At 37.9% G+C, this 23,408-nt stretch overlaps 1 protein-coding gene across 1 annotated transcript in view; it reads right to left on the bottom strand.

Moving 5' to 3' along the window:
• Nucleotides 1-213: 213 nt before the first annotated feature.
• Nucleotides 214-23,408, bottom strand: part of LOC107590312 (transmembrane protein 178B-like) — a 57,098-nt gene continuing 33,903 nt past the window's right edge. The window contains exons 3-4 of the mRNA XM_016279049.1: nt 5,573-5,710; nt 214-2,194 (exon numbers count right to left, since the gene is read on the bottom strand). Of these exons, the coding sequence (XP_016134535.1) occupies nt 1,944-2,194; nt 5,573-5,710 (389 nt within the window). The 3' untranslated portion in view covers nt 214-1,943. The remainder of the gene's footprint in view (nt 2,195-5,572; nt 5,711-23,408) is intronic.

The following is a 23,408-nucleotide window of genomic DNA, read 5'->3' as shown; positions in this document are numbered from 1 at the left end:
GCTTTGTCAATGTTTAGGAGTACACTAGTACATATATATGACTTAAAAGTCAATAAACATGGATATTTCATAGTCTTTAAATATGTAAGTGCCCTTTCGTTTACTGACAGACTTAAATGGACACCAGGCTAACTGCTAGTGGATCCGCTGGCCGTCATGAACTTTCTGGAATTCCTCTATGTGAGGAAGTCTATGAAAGAGACCTGGCAGGTATTTTTTGGCAAATCTCCCTTCTAGAAATCTGTAAACATTGTCTTGCGACAAAGCTAAATCTCCTAGCGTAGGTTTTTGGCATGATTGAGTGTGCCGATTCGCCAATGACCCTCAATGCGTGTGTCCCATTGTAGTGCGCTGTTTTATGGCTGCTCAAGTGATTGTTTATGTTGTTTATAGAATGTGAAATGGATAATAAAATGTTTCAGATTTTGAAAACGAATGTGTGAGCAGAGAAATAATGCAAACAGCTTGAGAGATTGTATTGAGCTTGTGCTTGCCACCTGTCCTCCATGTCGAGGTCACGATTCCACAGATGTACCTCTTTTGTGCACCACTGCTGTCTCATGTAATCAGGAGGCACTTACATATCACGTCCTGTTTTGGGAGTTCCCTTTAAGTAAATAGACGCATGGTTAAACAGAGCAGGAAGTTGGATTCAAATGAGGATTTCTTTTGTCAGCGCATGGATGCTTTCAGAAGAGAAGTCAGCATGCGTTCCCATCAAATGGCATAAATGCCTCCTTCCAGAAAAGCTTAAGGCAGTATCAGTGTGATGTTGAGTTGTCTTTCTGTTTCTCTGCGTACTACGTCAGTCGTGTCTACAGGGACAAAGTGGTCGGCTGTCTAAAACAGGATATGGAATCTTTCCTTTCCAGTAATTCTTGGTTGAGCAAAAGCCTACCTGATTTCCCCCAAGGCAGGTTTTTGATTTTATGCTTTTTTTTTTATGTTACCTTTTTTTTGTCCTTTTTTTGTATGGAGACCGCAAAACACTCTCACACACATACTATATTGATAGTAGCTAAAGAATTTGCACACTTCCTACACACTCATTCAAACTGATGATGACCGTAATTACTAAAAAACAAAGAAAGAAGCACATAATAAAACCGAGAGCATGTTAGAAATGTCCGCTGATACCATATGGACATGAATAAGAAATGAAACATGGAAAATGCTCCAAAAAATTTCTTTCCTGTTAGGATTTTTTTTTTCTCTTCTGGAATATTATAGGTATTATTTTTCTCTTTACAATTTGCTGTACAGCAATAGCAACATAACGTCATGAGCAGGCATCTCCAATTCCTGAAGTCTTCCTCATTTATGCACGAGTGGATCCTTTAGCCACATCCCAAGAGTCCGAGACCAATCGACGGGTTTAGACACAAGAGATCCAAACTGCATCAAAGTTGTTGTCCCCTCATGTGAAAGAAACTTGGTCCTGGAGCTCGTGATTAGTCTGGACAGACCTTGGCACTGGACCTCCATACTTGCACATGGTGCCGTCCAGATACAAATACAGTAGTCTCCAGGTTTGGCAGTTTTTAGGTGTCGGCCTACATGTCAATATCCATTCTTGCGGCATCGGAATGAGCAATACTGTTTGTTTTTTTGCTTCATTCGTCACCGTTTTCTTGTGCTCACGAAAGTCACAACTTTGACAGAACAAACGTTTTCCTGTGCAGGATCTTGACGACGGAAAGTCCCACTGATATTATCTTATTATTATTTGTTTTTGTGTTTTTTTGTTTTTTTCTCTTTTTAAATGATCAGGACACTCAGTTGTAGATTCACACACAAGGTTAAAAAATGGCCTGGTTGGTGAGATTAGAAATGATTCTAAATGCACATGATTTTAATCTTCAGTTATGGTCTTTTTTGTGTGTATTTTGTCCCCCATTGTCCAGCTGCACATGTAGGGCTTGGGGATTTTTACAGGCCGTCCCTTAACACACTGTGCCGTTTTCTTGGCGGGATTTCGGGCACGTGGAGCGAGGGATCGGCTGTATGGAGGGCGCCAGCGTGCAGAAGAAGCCGGCGATGAGGGAGAGGCCCAAACCACCCCAGGCGCAGAACATTGACCAGCCGTATCCGTGACTGATGTCGTCTGGGAGGCCGTACATGTAGCGAGGGTAACGGGACAGTTCGAAATTGATGCCTGCTACACAGGTGCACAAGGAAATGATGCAAAATGTGCCTGAAAAAGAGAAAGACAATCATCAGAATACTTCAGTAGCTTTGATCCTAAAACTGAATAAGTTGCCTTTGCTGTATGCCTCAACATCCCAACTGAAGTTGAATACATTTGCTGTGCTGATTTTGAAAGAAATTCAGGGATTCAGTTCTGTGGAAATCAGTGAAGAGCAGTGATTCTTGACTCTGGCCCTCGAGGTCCACATGAGTTTAGCTCCAGCCCTAATCAAACACACCTGCCTGTAGCTTTCTAGTGATCCTGAAGACCTTGATAAGCTTGTTCAGGTGTGTTTAAGTAGGGTTGAGAACCCCTGCTGTCTTGTGACTTGTACAAATAGTGGTCTTACATGCTAAGCTAATATTTTAATAAGCAGCAAAAAAAAAAAAGAACGTTAAATAAAAATAGCACAGGAAACACAGATATTGGGTATATATAGATTTTTGTAACACTTTAGGGACCAATTCTCACTATTAACTAGCTGCTTATTAGCATGGATATAACTAGCATACTGGCTGTTTCTTATTAAGCACATATTAATGCCTTATTCAGCATGACCAAGTTTTTTTAAGATAAGTTTAGTTCACCAACCATTTCGCTGTGAGCTCAACGTTACACTTCAGCAATGTTAAAATAGGTGTATAACTGTGCATTCTACTTTAGTTTTGGTCTCTATTGACTTTCCTGATTATATAAATGTGATAATTTTAGAATTGGTATGACTGTATATACATGCAAATAAATATGACTGAAATTAGAAGACTGGAGAACAAAATCATCACAAGCTGGCTTCGATGAGACAGATGTTTAAATCTACTACCATTCAAAACTTTCGGGTCAGTAAGATTTTATTTATTTAGTTTAATAAATTAATATGTTCATTCAGCAAAGATGCATTAAATTAATTAAACGTGACAGTAACATTTAGTGTTACAAAAAAATTCTACAGTATTTCATATATACAGTATCTCACAGAAGTGAGTACACCCCTCACATTTTTAAAAATATTTTATTATATCTTTTCATGTGACAACACTGAAGAAATGACACTTTGCTACAATGTAAAGTAGTGAGTGTACAGCTTGTATAACAGTGTAAATTTGCTGTCCCCTCAAAATAACTCAATGAACACCAAATCAGCCTGTTAGAATGATTTCTGAAGAGAAATCTAGAAATCCATTGATAATTGTAAGTGAATTTGCTAAAGATTTTAGCCTATTTTTAACGTGCGGTGCTGCATTGGCTGTTATACTTAAGCTAAGGTTGTCATTACATAACATTGCAGTGACATTCCATCATGCAGTTGCAGACATATTCACAACTCCCCTTTCTCAAGCCTTGTTACATATATTACAAGCTTTATCTGCAAGTCGAGCCCTGTATAGATGACGCTGTCATAACATGTTAGTTGATAAAGAGCTCTAACAAACTCCCGCACCATGTTACCGAACGAACATTCAGAGGGGATTCATCCTGCCATAATCTGACCCTCAGCACTCCTTCTACCTTTATAATTTAGCGTCTTAATTGGCTTTTTAATTGCCATCTCATTATTCAGGCTCAGGGCATCGCATTAATTCAGCGCACATCTTAATTGTGTCTCCGCTTCGCTCTCTATGGTGCCGCCGCCGCCACACTTATGGGAGCGGAGAGAATGACGCAAAACAAGTCAGCCACTTCCTCTGCTCGATGGGCGTTAACAGAATATCAAAATGCACAGTAACGAGGCCACAGGCTGTGTTGATTGGTGTGAGCATCTGTGTAATGAGGTTATGAGCTTGTGGGTGCATTCAAAACAACAAAGCGATGCTCGCTGTCGAGAGCCTCGATATTGGTTGGCGTAAAGTGAGATAAGAGATCAGGAGCTAATTGATATTACATAATTGCTGTAATGCCGGCTTCCTGGCTGTCACTCATTAATTAATGCAGTCATGGGGTGACTTGCGTATAAATTGTCTAGGACACTGATCTTAGCACAAAGTATTGCTGAGAGTGGATGTTAGCATGTTACTTACTTTAGTCTTACTTTAGAGTGTGTGTGTGTGTGTGTGTGTGTGTGTGTGTGATTTTATGTAATAAATATACAAGACTTTATTAAAATATTTTTAATAAATTCACAGTTTAATTATATATAATTATATAAAATAGTATACGTATGGATGTGTAGGCTATGTATAATATTATATATTTATATATGTGATTTTTTTTTTTTATTAAATGTTTCTTAAAATAACAATATATTCGTTTATGATTATTCTGTGAAGTATTCCAAAAACATTTAAAGTCATTTGCTTCTTATTCCTAAAGTGTATTCTCTTCATTATGTTGATATTTTATTTAATAGACTTTATGGGATTTAAAAAAAAATTTTTTATCGAAATAACCCGGATGGAAACACTTTTGAGAGAAGTTTTCCCATTCAGGTAAATTATTGCAGTGTTTCCCAACCCAAAGCACATCAACACTACACATTTTTTTTTCAAAATCCTCCTAATCAAACACACCTGATACAACTTCTCAACAGCTCGTTAGTAGAGACTGGGTCAGATAAGTCAGACATCCAAATGTGTGCCTTCGGGATCAGGGCTGGGAAACCTAGCAGTTACATACATTTTTTTTTAAATTAATTTATTGTCCAAAAATTTGTCGCAATGTTTTTTTTTTTTTTTTTTTTAGACAAAATCACTTATCATAGATTCCAAATCTACTTCCAGCTTGGACAAGTTTGATGGAGCAATAGATGCAGGAGTTTTTTCAAGGTGAAAAGCTATTGATTCATATTACATTACATTACATCTAGGTTTTATAAATTGTGCCAAAATAATCTAAATGAATAAGTTGAATTTTGACCAAATTTCATTCATTCATGAAGCATAATTTAATCATTTGTAATTAGTTCATCAGGGAAAATGTTAACATCCTCGCATTATTTATACTATATATATATATATATATATATATATATATTACATTACATTTAGTCATTTAGCAGACGCTTTTGGAGAACAACCTATAATTTCTTAAATTTCAAGGTCACTTAGTCCTGTTTGAAGATATGGGCAGTAGAAGGGCAGTTTTTTTAAGCATATTTCATAAATTTATTGTATTCTGTAGCACTTAAAGGATTTAAATGATACAAAATATACATAATAAATATACACAGTACACACATATATGTAAACACAAACTTTTATTGTTGGATGTGTGTATATATATATATATATATATATATATATATATATATATATATATATATATATATAAATGCAATTGAACTTGACATGAGTTTCTACATTTTTTAAATACTTCTCATTATGACATTTTTCGTGTACATACTGTAAATAGCCTATATTGTCCATGTAGGTTTGTTTTGAGTTGACTTACCTCCCATGAGGAACAGCAGACCTGCCACATACTGCATGAGGCCACGGTCCCAGCAGCATCCCAGCATCCCAACAATCCAGCCGAAGAGGATGATGGCCACCGCCATTCCCATAAATCCTGCTGTCATCCTCCGCAGATCTGTGGGCGGCGAGAAATAAGGCAAGTCAAACACATGACTCAGAGCTGATAAGGGCACGGCGTGGACACGCTTGGCAAAATGCTGCATTTCAATGAGCGCTTCTATAAGCACTGTACTATGTTCTATTTTATTACGTTATCTTCTCATATATTCATAGCTTTTGTTTTTTCAACCAGCTTCATCAGGTGATCCATGGGATGCTTTTAAACTATTAAATGAGTTCTTGTGTATTCTTTTGACAATCTAGAATTTGGTAGTTTGTTGTAGCAGAATTCAAAACTGAAATAGAAAATGAATATAACTGCATATACAAAGTTCAAAAACTTTATAAATCCTGCAATAATGCCCTGCACTTGCCCTGAGTGTTTGAGTGTGCGGCAGGGTTGACTCTGTGTTAGCTAGAGGGTAAGTTGCAACATTTGTGTTCGTTATCTCTTTTTAATCTCACAGTTGAGTTCTCACAGTATAGGAGAAGTGGCAGGCCCAAAACGCCAGGCACGGTGGCTTATGCCAGCCAACTGTGAAAGGGTCACAGAGTTCACCTCCAGGGCAGATGCGCCACTAGATGAACATGCTGTAAGAGAGCTTTTATTACTTTCTAATAGAGATGAGGTGTTACAAGCTTTTTTTTTTTCATCAAAGTCATATTAAAAAGAAAAAGTCAGATATTTATGAAACGGCAATTCATCATTCCCACATCTCTGACAGGATATTCAGCAGATGCTTGTTTGTTATTACTTAAATTGAAAGTGCCAGGTTTCATGAGCGTATGAAAGCCAGTTTCCTCATCTATGAAAAATTGTGATGTTTGCTTTTCGCACTTGTGCCTTTTGTGATTTTCTCAGATTTTCTCAATTTGCAACTTTATATCTTTATATACAGTGTATGTCTATTTCTTGCAATTGCAACCTATTCTTTGACTTTGTGACTCTGTTGTATTTGAAACATATCTCGCAGAGTGACTATTTCTTGTATTTGCAGTTTTATTTCTCACAATGTGACTTCATTTTTCACAATTGCATCTGTTTTCAGTAATTGCGACTTCAAAATGTGATAGTGACTTTCTTGTATTTGCAACTTCATCACAGTGCAACTATTTCTTGCAGTTGCAACTTTGCTTCTCATAACTGTTACTTTATCTTACAATGTGACTTCATTTCTCACAATTGCAATTAATTTTGGTAATTGTGACTTTATATCACACAATGTGACCTTCTCATATTTGCAACTTTATTTCTCACAATGCAACTTTTTTTCCCTGTAGTGTTGTTTTTCATAACTGTGACTTAGGGACCCAACGCCAGGCGCGACGCAAGTGTTTTTTGCTAGTTTCAGCCCAACGCAGTTGTCATTTTCACGTCCTGCACCACGTTGTTTAAATAGCAAATGCATTTGTGCGCCCATGGGCGTGCTGGTCTGAAAACGAGGTGTGTTCAGGTGCATTGCTGGCGCGTTCCTATTTTGAGGCAACTGAAATAGACTGCGCCATTGACCAACAAAAACCTGGTCTAAAGTCTGGTGCAATATTTGATTTTTGTTATTTAAAGAGCGCGTTAGTAATATGCGCCTATAGGCGGGTGCACAACGCGCGTACACTTTGCTTATTACACACACAGGAATGCGCAGCAGCACACAAAAAATTTAAAAAATGAAAAATTCAAGGATAAAAATATAAAAGATTATTACTGTGTACATAAATATAAAAATGCCTACATGTCATAATGGATAGTCTTTGCATGTATCAGAATTACGTGCACAAGCAGATCCAATTCCTCGCTAGTGAAGCGTTCAGTTTTTCCGCTTGCAAATTCCGCCATGTAAATAGCGAATCCACCATGGCGCGAGTGCAACTGGCTTTTAAAGGGAATGGGAGATGAGACTCTGATTTGGTTTATTGCTCGTTACGCCCAAAACACACCCATTTCTCATTAAGAGAATAGGGACAACCCTTTTAGACCATGCGCCGGGGCGCGCTGACCATTTTTCCCATCCTTAAACTAGCAAAAGTAGATTCGGACATGCCCTAAGCGCAATTGCGCCGTGCACTTTTTTGATCATGCGCTTAGATCGTTAAAATAGGGCCCTTAATCTCATAATGTGACTTTCCCGCAATTGCAACTGTTTTGGGGACTTAATATCTAACAATGTGATTTTCTGGTATTTGCAACTTTATTTTTCGCAATGCAACTTTATTTCTTGTAGTTGCAACTTGTTCCTTGTAACTGTGACTTAATCTTACAATGTGACACTCACAATTAAACAATTTGTTGGGGAAATTGCAACTTTACATCTCACAATGTGAATTTCTAGTATTTGCAACTTTTTCACAATGCAACTTTATTTATTGTAGTTGCACCTTTTGTTTCTGGTAAGTGTGACTTGATGTTACACTGTGACTCTTGGAAATGACCATAGAAGTACTATTTGTGTCTCATAAAACTTTTCACAGAGTATTTGATAGACCTGTGCCATCTGAACTTTCATGTTGGCTTGTATTTCTCTCCCTTATAAGTTGGCTTGGAACTGTTACTTTGCTGTCCTTTGAGAGAGCTCAGTTATGACCTTTATATATGGTTTACTGCAATATTGCCTCAATAAAATTGAGCAGAGCCTTCACAACATTGGAACAGTTGGTGTGAAACAAGCAAGGTTATGTTGTAAATTGATCCTTTAAAAAGAGTTTAAATAGAAGTTAGCTAAGTCATACTATAAAATACATTGTGGTGTAAAAAAACAAGAGTGTAATTTAAACAGAGTCAGACTACAAACACTTCACCACACATCTCATGGAAAGCTTACTTGGGTACAGCCTAATTTTAGTTTCTTACGTCGGAGCCCATAAAATCTTTGTTACATAATAATATAGACTTTGTTGTTGTAGAAATGGGGTAGTGTCAGTGAGCATGTAAGCAACAGCATGCATTCTGAATCAATAAGTGCTCAGGTATAGTCATATAAATTGCTATAGATTATACAAGAGTTATATCCATGCAACGTTTTAGCTTTGTGGTCATCAGTGACTTCACCTTTTAAGAGAAATGAAAGAGAGAAAGCGGTTTACATGAATCAGGAACCTTTCTCAGTTAGGTGCAAATTATAAAACGCCGTTTGCTACCTGAATGGCAGCTTTGGTCTCTCATGTTGAGAGAAATATGTTATGCCTCAGAGAGCAAAGTATTGAATTTATCTTCCCTTAAATGTTTTTAGGGAGCTACTGGTTATAAAAATCATGTTTATGCAGTCTTTCATGAGTGTTGCATAACTTCATTCTGTAATAAGTACAGTATAGAAGTATGGTTTGACTTTAGTAAACTATTTTATTTGTTATTTTACTAAACGGACTCTGCTGTATGAATATTTACTAAAACATTAACTCATTTTTAATTGCTTTAAACGTGTTGCAGCTTTGCAACAGTGGTTCTCTGTTTCACATACTGAGTGGTAACTTTCCATTGTGCGTTTTCTGAAATATTTATCTGCCTAGCAGGTGTGAAAGAATGCTTGATTGTCTGGAGATTGTGGAAGGGTTTCTTAAAGCTTCTTATGCAATCTGCAGACTGATGCTAAACCAGACTGTCAGCATCATTCAAAATGTATATTAACTAGAAAAGCATGTCAACGAGAGTACAAGAGCACAGAACACTAGACACTAGCTCTTCTGGAAACAGGCCAGGAGAAGTCTCTGTAGTTGGCCCTCTCCTTTTGTTTGATATTCTTGTCGTTTTTGTATCTCTGTGTTTCGTAACCTGTTGGGCTTCCAGATGTGTCAGGTTCTGCCAGATCTTTGTTCCCCTCGCTGAGAAAGCAGACCGTAAATGCTGTACTGCAAGCAAATGTGTGCTTTCAAAGTCTCTAAAGGGAAGGGTGTGTAATTATGTGTGGCACAGGTTCTTCGCCAATTAGATACTTTTTAATCGAAGAGGGGGAAATATATAGACTGTACTGAAGCTTGATTTCTCAGAATTCATGACCTGAAATGTCAGATCTTTTAAATGCAGTTTTTACACTGGAATATGCCATGAATTCTTGAAATGATGGACTGCTCCCTTAGGGCTGGACCTGATGAGATTATGCTTCCTCAAGATGAAATGTATAGTCAGGATTTGAATATCTTCTATGTGATCACCCACTGTTTTAGCAATGAATACGATAAGGATATATGTAAAGCAGGGCTTCTACACCTGCAAGGAACTTTCTAGTAATTCTGAAGACCTTGACTAGCTTGTTCAGTTGTGTTTGACTACGGTTAGAGCTAAACTCTGCAGGAAAGTGGACCTTGAGGGCCACAGTTGAGAACCCCTGACTTAAAGGGGCTGTTTACACCTGAGACACCATTCGAGACTGATATAAATCCGATCGCTCAAACCACTTCAGGAAGTGGTCTGGGCCGCATTCCAGATGAAACTGGACCAGTGTAAATGCATCTGGTTGTTGAAACCACATATGTAGATTTTACTCCTCCCAAAATGTTAAAATATTAAACGTGTGAGAGCGTGTTATAGGCTATATGACATTATAGTCAGATATGACTGCGCTAATGCAACACGCATCGCAGTGGACGAATAGCTGAGTATCTCTTCAGCAAGCTGACGTGCAAACTGCCGCGAATGAAACAAAGTAATACACAGACGGTCAACACACAATCATCTTCATTAAAAGTAGTAAGACAAACGTATCTTTCCAGTGCTGATGCCGCGCGCTCTCCTATTGCGGTCTTTGATCTTGAAATGAGCTGATATTTAATAAAATGCAGCGCTTATCTTTTGATTTCATTGACGTGAACTCGGTTTAAATATAAATATGTCAGATCTAAATTTAAATATAGCGCGGGAATTGAAGATCGGATTTATATCCGTTTTGCGACGACACATTTATGTGGCCGAGTGTAAATGGAAACGTTTTAAAAAATCGCATGAAATGACCAGGTGTAAACAGGCCTAAAGGGTTAATTTTTACTGACCTTACAGGTACATCTCAAAAAATTAGAATATCATGAAAAAGGTCAATATTTTTTGTCACTTGTTTCAGAAAGTGAAGCCCATATGTTATATAGATTCATTACACATAGAGCGAAATATTTCAAGCCTTTATTTCTTGAAATTTTGATGATTATGGCTTACAGATAATGAAAACCCAAAATTCAGTGTCTCAGAAAATTCAGTGTCTCAGAGTGCCTCTCCACTATTCCTCCAGACTCTGGGACCTTTGTTTCCAAATGAAATGCAAAATTTACTTTCATCTGAAAAGAGGACTTTGGACCACTGAGCAACACAGTGGCTTGACACGAGGAATTGTAGCCCATGTCTAGGATTCGTCTGTGCGTAGTGGCTCTTGATGCGCTGACGCCAGCCTCAGTCCACTCCTTGTGAAGCTCCCCCAAATCCTTGAATGGATTTTGCCTGACAATCCTCTCAAGGCTGCGGTTATCCCTTTTGCTGGTGCACCTTTTCCTACCACACTTTTTCCTTCCACTTAACTTTCTATGAACATGCTTGGATACAGCACTCTGTGAACAACCAGCTTCTTTAGCAATTAACTTTTGTCAAGTTTGCACACAATTCCCTGAATGATCCACAGACCTCATGGATAATTGCACATCCGTTCCGACATCCAGATCAGACTCCCGTGCTGCCTGTAAATATCCTGTGATAAATCACATAGCCTTCTTGACTTCAACTTTATAATCCCTCTAACAGAAGTAAATATAGACTAAACCGCATGATCTAACCACATAATGGCCATACCATCGAAAGCTAATGGGAAACATGATTGATGCAGGACGGTTTATGGTGGATGACACCGTAATCGAATTGGGAATCAAATTGTGACATAATTAAGTTAAGATTATTCAGCACTCGAAGCCTTGTAGTCCAGTATGTACAAACCTGGAGTCTTATAAACATATGCTAACTGAATGATAGTAAATGAAGGTCCACCTTATGAACAGGAGGTCAAGTAGAAAATGGCCATGTGCTCTCTCCTGACAGGAAACTAATGACTGCACCTGCTCAGAAGAAACTGATTTGCATGCCAACCATCTATAGCATCTTGTGTGACAGAAAGGCTGAACACAAACTTGCTTGGCTGAATCTGTGTTTTGTCTTAGCCAATCTAGGCCCCGAAAGCCCTTGTCGGCATCCCATTCAGATGATGTCAAACGTGTCTTGAGTCATACAGCAACATTGTTTACAGGCAATCGAATCAGAGTGGGAAACACAAGCCTCTTTTCATCTCTGACCTTTTCAAGAGGGTGCTTCAGAGAGTTGCATCATTGTTAAAGGAAATGAGATGTGTTACAGGGAGCACATGCAAATTTGAATGCTGAGGAACAAATGAAATGATAGCGGAGATATTGCTTGAAGAATAATGCGCATCAGTTTTATTTGCACTGCTTTGACAGTTAGAAATATTTTAGACGCAAAGTCGGCAACACCAAAGCTCCAAAAGTATCAAAAAATTTATTTTTTAAAAAGACTGTCGCATAGCATATGTGACGTTTCGAGCACGCAGGCTCTTCATCAGACAAATGAACAACACTGATATCGCAAACTTTATAAGCCTACCTCCAGGTGATTAAAGGTCACATGACCATACAATATTGTCATGATAATAATAATACCGAAACAATAACAAATCAACCAAGGAGAAAAACATAGAAACCAAAAATAAAAATAAATCAAAAACATATATAAAGCTATGCAAAATACACAAATGTAATTCTCAAAATATTATTTAATGACATTAATTGATGCCTGCCTGGGTACATAAATACAAATCAATAACCACAAAACGTTATTTATTATATGTAGATAGATATCGTCTGTTTAAAGAAATGGACGAATATCAAAATCCTCATTTAATCCTCTAGGCTTTGACAGTTGCCATTTTTTTTAGAATTTTTTAGAATGAGAACAGTGAGATGTGAGTCAGAGTGGATTGTGGCGGCATTTATTCGTTTAGAGAATCGTTTAGTGAAAGAGAAAATACCGAAACTGATTAAGACATAATGCAGAATCAAACCTGCAATTCTCCCATAAGCACCCTGGCTTAATGATCTGTGCAAGCTGCTAAGCCAAAACACCGTCTTTTATTTTATTTTCTCCTTCAGTGGCTAATTAGAAACAGCCAAAACTATTATTTTGGCAATAGCTGCACAGAATGACACCAAGACACTATGTTGCTTATGTTCACTTTTACGAAAAAGTAGTCAAGTTTTGCCATCAGCCACAATCTTTGTGGCTTTGTTTTTCTCTGTACCTCTTCTCTCTTGTGTTATTCTCAAAAGTGGTTGTATTTAGTTTAATCTAATATGTCAAAGTGATTCCTAAAGTCTGTAAAAGCATGTCATGTTCTTCACTGAAATGAGTCAGCATGTTTTAGTGCAGCATGTGGTCGTTTTTCTCTCCTGGCTTTGGGAGAGGATGACAGTTTTTTTTTGTTTTTGTTTCTCTTTTTTCCCCTCTCTGTGTGGAATGGCCCCTGAAGGTAATAGAGCTTAATTTCATTACCCCGTGTCAACCGCTACTGGGGAGAAAACAATTGCGAACTAAAATTAGATTACAGAAGACGGGCTGGGAGAAGCTGGACGAACATCATACTTGTATGCTCAAGAGAAGCATGTGTGTTACTGTTAACAAGGTAAAGGTGATGTAACACTGCATGTAGTTGGCAAGACTTACCAGTCTTGGGCTATGTTGGGAATAGCATGCTAACATATGTGCTATTTCTGCAGTATATGCACTGTGAGCAGTATGCAAATTTAAAATATGCATGCAGTATATGCAGTAATTAGGCTATTTGTAAAATTTACTAGCAATTTGAGTAAAATTTTATTCTACTCTTAACTATTCTCAGTGTACAGTATTGTTACTTTTTAAATTTAGCCTTACACCTTAAATTCATTAAATTAAATTATTTTATTTAATTATCTCCTAAAAATGTTATTTAAAACTCAACAGGATGGCTTGTTTGTGAAAAAGTGCACTTGCAAAGAGCTGACTGATGTTGTCTTTCTGCTCCCCAGTGGTCAGAGAGTCACTGTCAATCCTGTGGGATCTGCCAATCCGGCCGTGTAAAGCGATAGTCTCAGTGATAGGGGATGGACTGAGGCTGTAGGTAGAGGGAGGATACAGCTGGACATGGTAATGTCAATAAGAGCTCACTTAGTGACCCACTGGGGGAATTGTTGAGTGACGGACAGCTGGCACTTCAATCAAGCACTGCACTGACGTGACGCTATCGACTGGCCATCAGCAGCATTGCCATGCTGAGCGGAAGTCAACATGACCTTGTGGATGATGGCTCGTCCATGTGTATTTTGGTGTCAGATACTGCAAATAAGATGTCTTGTTCACATTGTTGACACTGAAGTGAAATGTTGAATTCCGAAACCGCTATCAAGACTTTTTGTATGGTTCTGACTGAAGTTTTCACGTAGCAGGCATCATATTTTATGTTAAAGGGTTAGTTCACCCAAAAATGAAAATTCTGTCATTAATTACTCACCCTCGTGTTGTTCCAACCCCGTAAGACCTTCAGTCATCTTCGGAATACAATTTAAGATATTTTTGATGAAATCTGAGGGCTCTCTGACCCTCCCATAGACAGAAAGGTAACTACCACGTTCAAGGTCCAGAAAAGTACCAAGATGATTGACAAAGTAGTCCGTGTGACATCAGTGGTTCAACTGTAAAGTTACGAAGCTACGAGAATACTTTTTTGCTTTACAGTTGAACCACTGATGTCACACGGACTACTTTGTTGATCATCTTGGTACTTTTCTGGACCTTGAACGTGGTAGTTACCTTGCTGTCTATGGGAGGGTCAGAGAGCCCTCAGACTTCATCAAAATGCTTCCTGCTGCTTTATGTGATTCTTTAGCTCAGTGTTTCTAAGTCTGAAGAACTGAGAATCTTATTCTTAATATGCTATCTATACTCCTGTCTTACAGTTAAAGGAGCCAACTGGTGTTTAGATGCACCAGCTTGAGAATGTTTTATACAATTTGTGTTGTCAGACTTTATTTCTGCTTTGAAAAATGTTATAGAAATGTATTTTTACAGCTACTCAGTAATGTTACAAATATGGCTGCCAAGTGCACTGACTTGCCTTACTTTGGTAAAGTTCAGGTACCCTTCATTGATACCATAATTTTTGGTGCAAAATCATTTAAATTTTAAATTGTTTTTTTTAATTTTTTTACATTTTTATTCTGTGGCAGAAGTTGTGAGATGTAAACTCAGAATTCAGAAAAAAAAGTAAGAATTGTGAGGGGAACAAAGTCACATTTACCTTTTTTATACTTTTATTCCGTGGCAGAAACAAGCTTCCATAGAATCACACTGAAGCTTAGTATGTTTTGTTTTTTTAGCACATACTAAAAAGTATTGAATTGCACTGTAAATCACTTTAGATAAACACATCTGCCCAATGAATCAATGTGAATAGCAAAAAGCATTGTTTTGAATCAATTTCCAAACTAGAAAATAAGGTTAGTTAACTTTATGCTGCAGTATGGTTTATAATCTTCTTCTGTTTGGCTCAGAGATAAAGATGGTATCGGCAAATAAGATCTGCTCGTTTCAGAGAAGAAAGCAGCATCTAAATTTATGCATGCTGGAGGTGTACTTTGATAAATCAGGGGTCAAATCTTACAGACCAGAAGGTTAAATTGAACAACCACAAACAAGCCGTTCTGGGACCGCTGTAAAATGATCTATCTAAATCCATATCTCCTGCCGTCATAAATGTGCATATATGGTCACCACTGGAATGAGTAGGCGTAAAAATTCTGTCTGGAATTAACGTCCTTTCTGACCACAGGACTTAATGCTGCTTAAAAAGAAAGTGATAATGCAGGAAATGCATTATAGGGCAGATAAAAAGGACATGGATGTATGATTAGATGAGTCGTCTGTTGAAACTAGCCTTGTGAATAACTCCCGCCAATTGGCATTCGCAGAGAATAGAGTATTGAAAGCGAGACTAGCAGAGATGAAAAAATACAAATGTTTTTTAATGAAATGTCAAGGTTGAGCAGTTTTATGGAGTCGTTCGTGTCTGTAGCAGTGCTGATGGCGGGAGCTCGATGACAGCCTATCGTTCAGGCTGCACCGCAGTCCTGTGCATTACATCAATATAATGTGGATGTGCGTGACGCCGCGTGAAGGTTCTGGTGAGGAAGCATCACATCGAACATGAGGAGAGGCATGTAACTCAGCACTTTTGCAGCAGACCTTTTGATTTCATTTCCTATGCTTTGAATAACTCAAAAGACACGCTGTGGTTTTTTTATACACTGACTCCTTTCAACATAGTTTGAATTTCAATCTGATTAAGTATGCCATAAATCATGCACGACTGGTTTAAAAGAAACATCTGGAGCTTCTTACTCCTGTCATACAGCATGATTTTTGACGTTCACAGTCCAATGCACAAACATACTCTGTTTTTAATTACTCTACAGTTAGTGCTGGTTTCAAGAGTGCAACTGCATTGGGACTTTTTTGTTTGTTTGTTTTGTGGTGTTCCCGACCAAAAGTCAGAACCAAGTTTAGCCAGGTGCGGGTTTTTCCAAATCTGTAATTTTTCTCTCTTTCCTGAAGCATTCACAGCAGGTTTCTCATGGTAAAATGTAAAACCTGGATTGGAGCTGGAGCAGAATGATAAAGCTTCTAGTTTTAGTTTATTTTATTTTTGTTTAAGTTTTAGTATTAATTTGCCAACTGGTATAATTTACAAATGTGTATTATAGCTTAGTGTCATTTAGTAGCATTTTCATTTTTAATTCAGGTGAGTTTTTATGATTTCTAGTTAATATACCATATATCTAAAACTAAAATTGATTTCTGACCAATTTAATATTATTTTAGTTCTTTTTGGAGTATAAAAACAGCATAAAAATGCATTTCAGTTTAGGTTCAGTTATTCCAAATTGTTAATCATTTTTACTTTGGTTAACAACTACATTTTCAGTTTTAGTTGTCACAATAATAACACAATTGCTTACAATTGTGATGTTCTAAATCTTTAAATCTTTATTTTTACCTATATGGTTGAACCGCAGCCATGCTGGTATTCAGTACAACAGCACTCTTGCTGGAATGATATTGGTTAATCACCCAAACCCCGTCATGAGTGAGTCTGACAGCAGAATGCCACAGCTATGGAAAATGCTGCGTGGAACAGAGAAGCCTCTGCCAGCTGTCAATCACTGCATCTGCCCCTCATGTGCTTTTTCCACACAGTCATCACAAAATCAACAACAGGGGACAGAACAGGCAAATGCAGCTATTTGATGTGGCAGCCGTTTGACATTGTTTATGCAGATATGAAAGCTCTGCTGTGCTCGCGTGAGCAAGGCTACGTGCTGTGATGCACTCGCAACCGCAAACGTGTTTGCTGCTAGGGGCTTAAAGGCAAATGCATCCTGGTCAATCACCTCTCCTCCTCTTTACTGCCACTCATTCCCGTTTGTCTCCCATGAGGACGGGTGAGGGAGCTGTGTCCTCTTTGTTTCATGTTGGGATTATGGGATGACGCATTTGCATGCTGCTGTCAACTGGACTGACGCGTGAGCACTCGCACACGACAGTGGATTTGCATACTGAGCATCAGGCTAAGCCGAAAGAAATGATGGGAGGGAGAAGATTCTGGCGACAGAGAGATTGCTAATATCTGCACTGCTTCTAGGGCTAAAAATGGATCAAATAAATGTAACTCTATAGTGCACAATGTAGCTTTCTGTAACAACCATTAGCACCTTTTTTTTTTTTTTTTTTTTTAAGGCGACATCAGTGACTGTTCTGACACTTCTAATTTTAAAGTACGCAAGGTCACCGTTCCAAATTCCTGATATAATATGCATTTTTATAATGACGCAAGCAAAATTGCAACTGAACTTGACTGCTTAAAAGTTAAAGGTGAAGTAATTTCTGTGTAAAGATCAACACTGGAATTGTATAAATTATTGTTTTCAAACAGGTTTCCTGTACACAGAATTACTGGAATGGATACTATGGATGCAAAGCCACTATAGAAAATGATTTATTAATTAATTTACGTTTTTTATGTTAAAAATAATAAAATAATAAAAATTAAACATTTATCCATTATTGGCTACCCATATAAGATATTCTTATAGAATATTATTTGTTTGATTTTAATGTAGTAATTAGGTCCATAGAAAAGATAAAGACGAAAGTCATATGTTAAGTAAAAAAATATATATGTCATATATATATAAAGGTGCATCTCAATAAATTAGAATGTCGTGGAAAAGTTCATTTTATATATATATATGAGCAATATCACTCGAGTACGAGAGCTCTATATCAGTATGGTTGTGATTTAGGCCAGAGGCACAAGGCTGCAGCCTATTCTTGTTTTTTTTAAACAAGAATAACACACACACAAATGCAATAGAGGGTTTAAACCTTTCAAAAGAGGCCAGATCCAAAGTGAGATAAATATACATTAAGCTTTTACAGGTCATCTAGTCTGATCCGTGTGATTTAAAGTCATAATGTAGGACAGTAGACACTGTATTCACCATCTGTGGTGTTTCTTTGTCTATGTAGATATGAATGGGGTTAAGCATCATGCTTCGATTTAAATCCTGTTGTAGGCATTTACAGTACTTCATGCTAAATGCTTGTTTAGCTTGCAGATCTTGTCTTGTGTGCACTGAAGCTCTGCAGCATCTGAATGTGCAAATCTGAAGCAACTGACTGTGCATCTGTTTACTAATCAATTCAGAGTATTTGTTAGGTAAAGATGTCGGAGATATTCAAACGCACCGTGTGACTTAACACAATATGTCAAGCTGTCAATGCAGAAAGCTCACCAAGCTCACGCAAAAACAATTTCTATAGGTACAAACAACGCAGTGCTTTGAAACTAGATAGGCTTTATCTGTCATTCAGGCAAATGGCAGATGAACGTGCACACACTCATATCATAAATGAGCTAAAAACCCAAAGGACGTTTAGCCCTGTGGTGTGTTTGGATGGCTTTGTCCCTCTCCTGTCTATGTGCTAAACTGTCACTTCTTCTCGCAGTTGGCATCCCCTATAGTGCAGTCTGGCTCCATACACATCACAGCACAGCTTTGGAGCAGGTTGGCCAAAGCCCACAGGACCGACAGACAGGAGTGAGATGGGAGGGAGGGCAGGAGGATACAGGGAGACAGAGCAGCTTTTCCATTCAAACTCTTGCATGGATTAGCATGGTGCCTTGGTCTCTGCGAGCACAGTGTGGCTGTTAACCAATCGAGGCAATCTGGTTGAGAGCCGTATGGTTTCATGCATTCACAGCTATCAGGTAGCCCGACTCCTTTTCTTGTGTGATCTTTTAAAACCAAAACTGAAAGTCAATTGAATCGGCATTCCCAGAGGATCATTTTGTTTGCGCAAAAACTGCTCTTTCATCGCTTGGGAGACTTCACCCAAAAATGAGAAGTCTTTATTTAGTCACACTCCTGTCATTTTTCCCCTCTGTAGAACAAAACCTAAAATATTTGTGGAAGAATCATTATGCAGTGCAATCCATACAACACTAGTTCATGGTGACGAGGGGATATTTTGTTTTGCTCGTTTTATTCATTCTTGTTTTGCTTGCACTAAAATCACTAATATCCATGCAAATTTCCCTGACAAAATAACTTGGCTGTTTCATTAACAGATTAGCACTTACATGGAAACCTCCTTGTCACCCCTCTTACCTCTTAACTCTTATTCTGAACCATCTCCGATGACCACTTGATTTAGTCAACTACACCTCAAAAAACCTGAGTGTCCAATGAGGTCTTTGCTGCTATTTTATTAGCTGACTAGACTTTGCAAATGGATTCAGGTCATGACAGAGAGAGAGATGGAGACAGAGAAACAGAGGGGAGAGAATGTAATTACAGCTTAAGTTTTATAAGAGATTAATGTGAACAAAGTCAAGGAATTCATCTCTCAGCATTCATGTAGTCAGTATCATATAATAAAGTAGTTGACGATACCCAGTCCTAATTTTGACAAATCTAGCGTAGCGTTAGTTTTGGCAGGTCACGTTAGTCAAGCTCGCATCAGCTGACTCTCATCAACCTATGGGAATACAACACCTATCTAAGCATTCATATATAAGGTCCCTCAGTATTATCAGCAGTTTTTGCATTGCTCAATAGCTAATTACCCTCCTCCATCCCCAGCTCCTCCTCTGTCAGTCAGGATTCAGCCTTCTGATTCTTCTTTGAATCAGACTAATTCTAAAATGTGTACATAACATTATTGAACTTTAACGATATCTGCAATACATTTATGTTGGTTCTGTTCTGTTTACCCTGGGGGGGGGGTTATCGCTGCTCTCGCTGTGTTCTTGCCCAGAACAGAACCATACCTCCAATCCAAACTGTATGCTAATTGTCAATCATCTTTGACGATAGTGGTCCTGACAGAAACTGTTGGATAAGTTTAAATTATTTTGTTATTCTGCAACAGGCCACAGACACTTGTTTTGTATTATATCCGCAATATTCCTTAAAATTTGCTTGTTTAATTTCCTTCAAATACCCATCTGTGCCTCTTATTCATCATATTTGTATTATTTTACCTTGCCTGTGCCTTATCCAGCCACATTTGCCTTGGGCACTGAGTCACCTGATTGGCTAAACCACACAAGCAGTAAGCAGTGTTGAGGATCTGTGGGTTGCTATTAAACTGTCGCCTGATGCAGAGAGAGGAACTGTGGGAAGATTGCAGGGGGCAGTGTCACTCCGCTTGTCATATGTCAAAACAGGGTGAGAGAAACTGACACCGGTGCGAAAGATTTGTCACCAGCTGCGCGGGTGTGAAAACCCACTAGCATCCCACGACAAGAGCTGTGTGGCGAAACATCCCTCAACCCTGTAGCCGAACAGCTCAGAATTCCTCACAATAAGACAAGACTCATTATATTATGCTTGTGGGCAGGGCCTGATCTTTTGGCCCAACCCATAAGTGACATCATGCACAAGTGTTTATATAAGGCAATGGAACAAGATTTCTGATGGAGATTGCCAGTGATGCGATTGTGGCTGTTTTAGTCTTTTATTTATTACATTTTTAGTTATTTATGATCATTATTAAAGTTATGTGTATGGAATGCTAGCTGCTGATAGTACACGCATAAATATATACATTCAGACCTCATCTTGCAACACCTTTACCTTCATAAACAAGCAGTACCAGTAGGTATTGGGTTGAATTTTAAGCGGAAACTTAAAATGCATTCCCTTAGCGATGGTGGCACTATCAATAAAAGAAAAGAAGCATCCCAAATGCAGTTTTCTGCTGTTTTCTGTTCTTTCTGAGATGTAAGGCAGCGGTGACCTTGGGCTTTCCAGACTGTCCCTCGACTGCGTGCACTGAGCTGATAAGACGCCAACCGCTGATGCTCGTGCCTCCAAACACCATCCACAAGCTCCGGCACAGTGAGGATATTTCCATCTCAGAAGGGAAAAGCAAGAGAGAGATGATGAAGCTGTAAGACTTTTCAATGAGATGCCAGTGGAGGCCAGACAGCCGTGTCCATCCGAAATGACTTTGTTTGGTGTCTTGCTGTTTTAACTAGGAAGCTGCTCCTTATCTTTGGCTCACTACAGTGACTTTATGCTTGAAACAACCTCAGTCTGGATCTAGGAGGTCTATAATACCTGGCGAAAGAGATCCGTTAACGTTCCCACTCATCTCAATGGCAGTTTCTCGGAAAACTCAATGAAAATAATTTGAGAAGTGCAAAATTAAGGTAGCCTACTACATATTCAAACATTATAGTACAGTGATTTATTGTAATTTTTTTGATTATCTGAGATTTTTTTCTCGATTTTTTTTCCCCCAGCAAACATTGTTATTGCACTGATAATATTTGTTTTCTATTTTTTTTTTTTTTTTACAAATGGTATGTTTTAATGTAAAAGTGTTTAATTATCATCATGATGCAATTTTTTGTCTTGTATTTGATTTTGTTGATAATCAAAAGTTTTGTCAGTAATTTTGTTGGCTGTCTGGGAAAAGATGGCAGCAGAAGAGCATAGTTACCGCATGTACCAGCAGGGGTTAACTGGGCCATGCTAACCAGCCTAACCTTATGTTTTTTTTCAGTTGTCCAAATGTGTTCCCTGTAGAATTCATCTGAAAATTACATGCAGGTCAAAAGCCTACAGGGTTTGTCATCTGTGACATCTGCGTTTTCGTAGTTTAAGTCTAATAAAACTGTGGCTTTACCGTATACTGATTATCAGGAGGGATGAAGCTGCAGTGTATTTATTATGAGGTGCAGATATGTCATTATTCTTGTCTCCTATATCCTCAGAAATGCTCATCATCTACCAAACATAATCTGATTAAAATCAGACAAGTCTGTTCTAATTCTAATCTTGAGTCTCTGTGGCCTAAATCAAGCAGTCATCATCCCTAGATCACTTTCTGCCAGCTATATGGGCAAACAATACCTTCATATATAATAGCAGAGTGAGAGGGAAGGGGTTTGATGACTCGTGTGGTCCAAGTGTGTTTGTGCAAATAGGACCAATGCTAAATACACACCACATTTAGTGCTTCAAAGTGAAGCATAGTCTTTTGTTTGTTTTTGTCTACACATTAGCCATGTTTTGTCCGTTAAAGGTTGTTCAAACAGAGACAGTTCTTTGCTGTCTGAAAAACAACTCGGTGCGCTCCAGAAAATGTTTCTAAACCATCCAACAAGAGTCTCTTGGGATTTAGGTGCAGATTTCTTTTTGAAACTGCATAATATTTGTCTTCTAAATGTTTTGTCTTGAGTAAAATGCTTGCATGCAGATTTTCAGACACAAGCTCACATCAATTTGAGTTTGTCTGACAAATGCTTAGTGACCCATTTTTGGGATAACTGCTGTGGAAAAATGTACTGAGCCAGTCTGCTGCGGTCTTGCCCCAGTGGCTGCTGGGAGTTCCTGTAGCAAGCTTTTAGCGGCAGGGGGCCAGAATGTGGTCTCACACAATGACCTCTGACAAGTGGGAAAAGGTGGTAGAAATCGGCTATCGTGACAATATTTCCAAGCCTGGAGGATGTTAACCTGAATAGGCTTTTTCAAGCTGCTTATGGAAGCTTGTTTCTGCGGCAGGATGGAAAAAAAAAAGATTATTGCGAGTCTGCCACCACAATTATTGCAATCTGACAATTATGAATTTTTTTGCGCAATTCTGAACTTATCTCTCACACTTCAATAAACTTGCAATTCTGAAAAAAAAGTCAGATTTGCAAGATATAAACATTACTTGAATTCTGGCTTTCTTGAAATTCCGATTTTACAGCTCACACTTCTGAGCTTATAGCTCGCAATTCTGACTTTTTTCTTTCTGAATTTCAAGTTTACATTTCACAATAGTTTTTTCCCACCACAAATAAATAAATATAAAATAAAAACATTTTAAATAAATAAATAAAAATTGCGACTTTTTATCTCACAAAGTTTATATCTCACCATTCTGATAATTCTTGTAATTGCAAGAAAGTCTGAATTGAGATAAGTCGCATAAATCTTTTTTTTATGGAAATAAGTCATCTCTACTTCCACTGAAATTTTATTTCAACCAATTTAACTTTTTTTATATTTTATTATATATATATATATATATATATATATATATATATATATATATATATATATATATATATATATATATAAATATATAA

The sequence above is a fragment of the Sinocyclocheilus grahami genome, unplaced genomic scaffold (genome assembly GCF_001515645.1).
Source record: "Sinocyclocheilus grahami isolate Dianchi unplaced genomic scaffold, SAMN03320097.WGS_v1.1 scaffold1.1, whole genome shotgun sequence".
Taxonomy (NCBI): Eukaryota; Metazoa; Chordata; class Actinopteri; order Cypriniformes; family Cyprinidae; genus Sinocyclocheilus; species Sinocyclocheilus grahami.
The sequence above is the reverse complement of the archived record's forward strand: the minus strand, read 5'-3'. Positions and strand labels throughout refer to the sequence as shown.